Source organism: Pinus tabuliformis, chromosome 5_1, assembly GCF_031772625.1.
Source record: "Pinus tabuliformis cultivar Carrire ecotype Pingquan chromosome 5_1, CPIR1, whole genome shotgun sequence".
NCBI lineage: Eukaryota > Viridiplantae > Streptophyta > Pinopsida > Pinales > Pinaceae > Pinus > Pinus tabuliformis.
The window spans coordinates 595,264,492-595,271,878 of record NC_142305.1 but is presented as its reverse complement, the minus strand read 5'-3'; the positions used below and the strand labels follow the sequence as shown (position 1 = coordinate 595,271,878).

At 36.9% G+C, this 7,387-nt stretch overlaps 1 protein-coding gene and 1 pseudogene across 1 annotated transcript; both read left to right on the top strand.

Moving 5' to 3' along the window:
* The first annotated feature begins 1,522 nt into the window (after nt 1-1,522).
* LOC149166272 (UDP-glycosyltransferase 74C1 pseudogene) lies at nt 1,523-2,289 on the top strand (annotated as a pseudogene).
* Nucleotides 2,290-4,373: 2,084 nt separating this feature from the next.
* Nucleotides 4,374-6,731, top strand: LOC149166271 (uncharacterized). Its single transcript, XM_089431318.1, has one exon. It carries the CDS (start codon nt 4,407-4,409, stop codon nt 6,516-6,518), a length of 2,112 nt encoding a protein of 703 aa, XP_089287444.1. The 5' UTR covers nt 4,374-4,406; the 3' UTR covers nt 6,519-6,731.
* The last annotated feature ends 656 nt before the right edge of the window (nt 6,732-7,387 follow it).

The following is a 7,387-nucleotide window of genomic DNA, read 5'->3' as shown; positions in this document are numbered from 1 at the left end:
CCAAGGTTTCTAAACATTAAAATAAATTTTCATCCTTCAAATATTCCATGTTGTGTATTAGTTTGTTTTTGACAAAAAAATTATGATGTTTATCCAAAGTTTAATATTAAGAATTCAATTTTGTTATTTTTTATTATTTAAATTTATTTATTTGCAAGGTGATTGGTTGAGATCTTATTATGTTGTGTTTAATCATTTCCATTTCTATTAGTTATTAAAACTTTTTTATTTATTTTTTCCTTTTCTATTATTTCCATTTTCATGAATTATAATTTTTTCACTTTATTTTGAATTTAAAATGACTTATTATTATATTAAAAATATATTTTAATAAATTTAATTATAAACAAATATATATATTAAAAAATAAAAAATAAAACACACATATATATTAAAATGTATATATATTAATATAAACAATATTAATTAATCATATTTTTAATTTTTAGTGATTACATTTAACAATATAATATTTTATTAGTGGTTTTATTTTTGCAAAAAAATTGTTATTATTATTTTTTTGTTTATTTAAATTATATTTAAACTAAGTGGTAGATACTAGTTAGGCCGATAGGCCTTCCTATGCATCAACTTTTTCGTCAACGCTTTTATCCTGCTCCGTTATCCTGCTCCGTTTGATCAGGTCAGACAATTTCAACCATTGATTTGAAGTGTCACTGCTTTTTCCAGCATGACAAGATATTTTTACTGCTTTTTCCCATTCTTTTATGCTACTCTTGAAGATATTTTTACTGCTTTTTCCGTTTCTTTGGTTTGCCAGTTGTTGTTGTTGTTCTTCTTTCCTGGCTTTTGGCAAACACTGTTCTTCTTCCTCACTTTTGGCGAGCACTAATTAGTATTAAATTATATGCCTCATACACCCATTAAAACTACCTACCGCCAACTCTTTAGACTTAATCCCCAAACCCCCAAAGCCGCGGTTTGAAGCTCTGTAAAGAGCTTTTCGAAATTTGACTTCCATTCTCTGATTGCTCTAATGTGTTCCGCTCACTGGTGTGGTTTGTTCTGGGCACAGTTTTGCATTTATGTTGAGCTCATAATATTCCGCCGAGACCCATGTGACTTAACAGAATTTTGTTGTTGTTCGAGGGGTTCTACACTGGCCCCTCAACCTATGTCAGCTTCCATCTTCTCCTACGATAGAAATCTCGGCTCGATCTGCAGGCCATTACCCAACAGGTGCTTATTTTCCTTCAAATTGTCATAAACACATGTGTTTTTGTTCTCTAGATAAGAGTTGTTAAATATTTTTTTTTCTCTATTTCTTTCTACAAATGGTAATTGAATTCATGTTTTTGGATTGCAGGGGTATTGTTTCACCTACACGTGGGTTCTGGCAGTCAAAAGGCTCAGGATTTCACCAAAAGTTTTGGTTGTTCGGCTCTCGGGTTGATTCCAACTCAATATATCGATTCTTACCAATAGTTTCTTCCTTAAACTGGTATGGATACCCATAATTCTAATTGGGTTCGCTCTTCGCTGGATACCCTGAAATTCTCTAATGGGTTCTGCTCGCTGTTGTGGTTTGTTCTGTGCGCAGTTTGTTCTTGGCAATTCTTTTGACGATCTCGAAAGAAAGGAAGTGAATTTGAACCCTCTGGTACTGCATGTTGGTCCGTTGCTTCCCTCTGGTTTTTTGAACGGTGAACATTCCAAGGACATGAGAGTTGGAACGAGCATTTGGACAGAATGTGACTGTTCCGAGTGGCTGGATGCAAAGCCTAATTGACTAAAGCTCAGCTGGAGGAAATAGCGATGGTTTTGAAGGACAGCGGGTAGTTGTTCCTCTAGGCTCTTCGTCGAGACATAGTCTCTTCAACAGTCTCAGATAGCTTACCCCACGGTTTTCTGGATGAGATAAAAGGGCAGGGGCTCGTTGTTCCATGGTGCAATCAGCTGCAAGTGTTATCCCATCCGTCCGTTGCGGGATTCGTTACTCATTGCGGATGGAACTCAATGCTTGAAAGCATAGCTGGTGGAGTTCCCATGGTAGGGCTTCCATTTTGGGCGGATCAATTCACCAACAACAAGCTCATGGTCGATGAATGGAAAATTGGATACAGATTGAGTGGTGGGAAAGGACTGATACTAAAGAAAGAGATATCCAGAACTATCAGAAAATTGTTCAGTGACGAAGGGACGGAGGTAAAGAAAAATGTCGAGGCTCTAAGAGACAATGCGAGGACTGCGGTGCGAAGAGGAGGATCTTCGGATATAAACATTGAGAGCTTCCTAGAAGGTTTGAAGGGGAACCATATCGGTAAATAAGTGCATGATGGTGAACCTTCTCACACATGTTTATCACTCGTATGATGCGTGATGTTTGCGCTGACTTTATAAATGTTTTAGTTGAATTTATACAAAATTATTCGTATAAATTGGAAGTTATTTAAATTCGGAAGGGAAAAAAATTGAAATTGAGCGCTATTTGATCCTGTCTTTATATCTAAAATGTGTGGTTTCAAAACAATAAAACGACTTTAATTTAATTTCGTGGTATTCTAATATGTGCTTCGTTCCCTTTCTATTTAAGTAGAGGATGATTTAATCGATTACGCTGAATTTTACCAGTGAATCATTATAACTATTTTCGTTTATCATAAGCGTAAAGTTTTATATAATTTTTGTTTTTTATTTTTTTTTAATAATGATGGCGGTTATTCACATCATTAAAACATTTATTTATTTTACAATTTTAGTTTTGTATTTACAAAATTTAATAGAAGTGTTTTAAAGAAGTATATTTTGTTATAAGTTAAAAAGTTAAATAAAGACGTTAAGAGAAAATGTTTTCCCAAAAACTCCGTGGGTCCCCTTAACAGTTGGATTTAGCAACCATTACTCCTCCATTGAGGTTTAGCCAAAAAGGACATCAAAAAATATATGGAAATTGTTTAATTATGTAGCCATTGACAATTACTTGCATTGATGCTTGGTGGGAATTCTAACCAAACAATGTTCATATATAGAATTCTAAGACATATGGATCGCCATAGAACATAAGAGAACTAAACATAGCAGATACAAAAGTGAGTGACCAAGTGACATAATAGACTATTAGTCTAATATTATGACTTGAAAATGAGCATTGGAGTTGCCTTGGTTTCGAGTTGACGGTGCAAAGCCACTGAATAGAGAAAGTGAAGTCTTCGTTTGCGAAACTTCCTAGGCTTAGGCGTCCATCTGAATATGTTTCCAATGATTTCAATATCAAAGAAATATGGTCTGCCACCAAATTCCCTTGTTCCCTGTTGAAGGATATTGTTCCTCACTTTAGGTGGAATAGATTCAAAATGGTAAGTGACAGAGTTCTAGCCAAATAAACACCGACATCAAGAAGTGGATGCTCTTGTCACACCACCCCGACAACTACCTTGACGCAGCCTCAGAGCCATGAAAGGACTTATAATAACCAAAGATGACCAAACTAGGGTATGACTAGACATAATTGGTGTTACCCAAAATGGAACATGTGGTTTATAATAATGGCGAGGTGAAAATATAGGTAGATAGGGATTGGAATTTGAGTGAATAGGCCATGTTAGAAAGGCGTCGTCAACCACTAAAAGGATGATTGGCCTTAGATATTGTTGTAGGTATTCTTCTTGTAGACACTGGTGTTGCTGGTGGGGAAGGCATATAGAGATGTGCAAAATATTGTTAGGAAGATTAGGCACGTGATTTTTTCAGAACCAAATGGAAAATGTGCCTCGGTAGTAGACACCACATAGTTCATGCTTTTGAAATTTTACTCAGAGAAAAGAAAAGATGGATTTGATATTGCATATGAATGAGATGTATTCTTCGTATATGCTTGGCCATCTATAGAGGTTTCTTGATTTTGGGTAATTAACTTACTCTAAAATGAAATAAGACATTCAATGTGTTCTTTGTAATATAGATATAAACAAAACATCTAAAGAAAAGTAATTACACAATGATCGAGTCCAAGAAAACAAGGTTTTCCACAAACCAATTAACTCTTCTAGAAAAATTCAACAATTCCAATTTAATAATCCTATCGGCCTCTCTTTGTACCTTTTGGGACAATTGCTAGTTACTATCTCACTCTTGTTTTTAATACAAAATACATAAAATATTTTTACTTTTAAAATATAATTTAAAAACTCACCCACACAATCAGATTTTTTCTATTAACATTTAATTTATTTTTTCCATAAACATTTAATATTTTTCCCTCTCCACATAAGATATTTAGCACATGGCCAAAAAAATAGCACCTGACTAGTATCAGTTTGAATTTTATTCACAAGAGATGAAGGTTAACTGTCGGTGACTTCCAAGTTCTAATAGACGCCAGGACTCTCTTACGCTCTATAAGATAACGGAGATCTCACGGTCCAGTGCACTGCGCGGACGAAATTATGACGACGAAAGCAGGCGGCTTGCAATACGCAGACAGATCTTTGAAACAACAACGGCCGTTGCCAGGTATTTTGCTAAATAGCTTCTCGAGTCTTGTGTTAAGGATGATCATATGTTGCATAGTTTTTCGGGGTATAATCACATCTGCTTCTGGCCGTGAGGTGGGTTGTTTCAATAAAGAAATGCAATCTCTCATGGCTTTTAAAAGCAGTTTGCATGATCCTGTGGGGTGTTTGCTTTCTTGGAATGTTTCATTCAACTGTTGCGAGTGGGAAGGTGTCTCCTGCGACACAAGGACCGGCCATGTCGTTGCGGTGGATTTGCATAATTGCAGTTTGAGTGGTGCCTTTCGACCTGCAGTGCTGATTGACTTAAAGTATTTGGGGAATTTGAATGTTAGCTTCAATAATTTTACAGGCCAACCTATTCCCCAACAGCTGGGTTTGTTGAGAAATTTGAGATATCTTAACCTGTCCACAGCGGGATTTGAAGGCACCATACCATGGCAGCTCGGAAATCTATCTAACTTGATAGTACTCGATCTCACTTACCCTGTTTCTATGTTGAGGAGTTCCGACCTTTCGTGGCTTTCAAATCTGACGGCTTTGGAAGAACTTCGTCTCCAGGGAATCAATCTCTCAGCGACGTCACCCACATGGGGCCAATCGCTAAGTTCTCTTACTCAGCTCAGAAATCTTTCAATCACAAACTGCCGGCTGACCGGTTGCATACCCGCTACCCTGCAGAAACTTACATCCCTGGAAATTCTTCATCTGGATCTAAACAATTTTCAGTGTGAATTCCCTACTTGGTTCGGGAATATGAAGAGTTTGGTCTCTCTACGGATCTCCAATTCCAGTTTCAATGGATCTTTTCCCTTCGAGCATCTCTCTCAGCTTCCTCACCTGCAAAGGATATATTTGGCAAATAATAAAATATCTGGCAACATTTCTTTGATTTTTGAAGCAAGCTGGAAAAGTCTAACTCTTTTCCACATGTCATACAATAGATTGTACGGCTCCATACCATCTTCTATAGGAAACCTATCATCTCTGTCTGAGCTGCATCTGAAGAATAACACGTTAGAGGGAAGACTTCCAAAATCATTGGTCCTTCTCCACTCACTTAGAGAACTAGACCTGGGATACACTAACATTACAGGTCCAATCCCCTTAGGAATCTACACGATGTTGAAGTCTTTGGTTTCCCTATATTTAGGATCGAATAATCTCGAAGGGCAGATCCCTTCTTGCGTTTGTAATCAGACGAAGAATCTGGAAGTTCTGGATCTTTCACGCAATAAACTACATGGGTACCTGCCTTCCGAGATCGGTAATTGCTCTTCTCTCAATGTATTGAATGTAGGAAAAAATAATTTGGAAGGACAGATACCGGTGGAGCTTGGAAAATTGAACAAACTTCAGTTACTGGACATCAGCAGCAACAGTTTAAGCGGACATATACCCTCGTCCCTGCAAAATTGCAAAATGTTGGGAGTATTGGCTTTGAGTAGAAACAATCTATCAGGCACTGTGCCTGAATGGATTGGGGATCTGTCCATGCTCCGCATTCTCCTTCTTAGATCAAATAATTTAGAAGGGGGGATACCTATCCAGATTCGCTACCTTCAAAAGCTCCAAATTATCGACCTGGCAAACAACCATCTGTCAGGTCCTATACCGCAACAACTTTCAAAATTATCAGTAATGACTAATGAAGATTTCTCAAGGTCTTGGCCCACTAGACTTGGCTCTTCATGGTACTATAGTGATGAAGTTTCTTTGGTGGAGAAGGGTCACGAATTGGCGTATAAAAACGTCGACCTCTGGATTGACACAGTTATAGATCTCTCTGCAAACAGCCTGATTGGTGAGATCCCCAAGGATCTTGGATATCTCAAAGGATTGCGGACTTTGAATCTATCCCATAATCATCTTAGTGGAGACATTCCCAGAGAATTTGGGAAATTGTTGGATCTAGAAACTCTGGATATATCATGCAACCATTTACAAGGAACAATACCTGCAACACTTTCAGGGCTAACCTTCCTCAGTTCTTTAAACCTATCGAATAACAACTTGTCAGGGAGGATTCCGTCTTACCCTCATTAGGACACATTTGGGGCAGATTCATACTCGGGTAATCCGGAGCTGTGTGGGTCTCCGCTTAAGAGGAGCTGCGTCGCTCATGCCTCAGAGAAGGGCAACGGCAGTGCGCAGACTGAGTATTGGTGGGAATCGTGGAAAGCTGGAATGGGTTTTGGAATCGCAATTGGGTTTGGAAGTGTGATCGGAGTATCAGCTCTGAGCACGCGTTTGAGGATGAAATATGACAGGCTTATAAACTTTTTTGTAAGCATTTGATATATTTTCCAAAGTTGTAATCATTTGATATATTAGAAAAAATCTCTATCAGTATGAACCTGGTATGTTTGTGTATTTATTCTTTATTATTATGTCTAATACTTGGTATGTTTGTGTATTTATTCTTTATTATTATGTCAAGAGAGGTGATCCTATTTGATCCTTGAACATTGTGATTATTTTACATGCACATGATTGTTTTGTTTCATTAATACAAACCAAATATAATTGAAAAATGCCTACAGAGAAACACACAAACAAATTTTGATTAGCATAAAAAGAGTTGAAGAACACGTGCAATTTTAGTGGTATGTATTAAAACCAATTTCACAACAAACTAACAATTACAATAAACAAGAAAGATGGCAGGTTCCATTTCTTAATTCCTTCTTCTTTATGTGTTAACCCTCTCTTTTATTTATTTTCTATTTTGAATGGGTAGAGTTCAGGTTAAGTTATATGAAATGTTTGTAACTCGAGGAATCCTACTGTAATTGTCTTGGGGAAAAGGAAATGCATAAAAGAACGTAGATGGGAAAGAGACTCGAATTAATTGGCTTGTAAGTTGTTTGCATTTAGCCAAAGTTATGAAAAGTAATTCTAAATAAGTCCTCTAT

Excerpts from the sequence above, each read along its gene's own strand:
- LOC149166271 (XM_089431318.1), top strand. The coding sequence starts at position 4,407 with ATGACGACGAAAGCAGGCGGCTTGCAATACGCAGACAGATCTTTGAAA.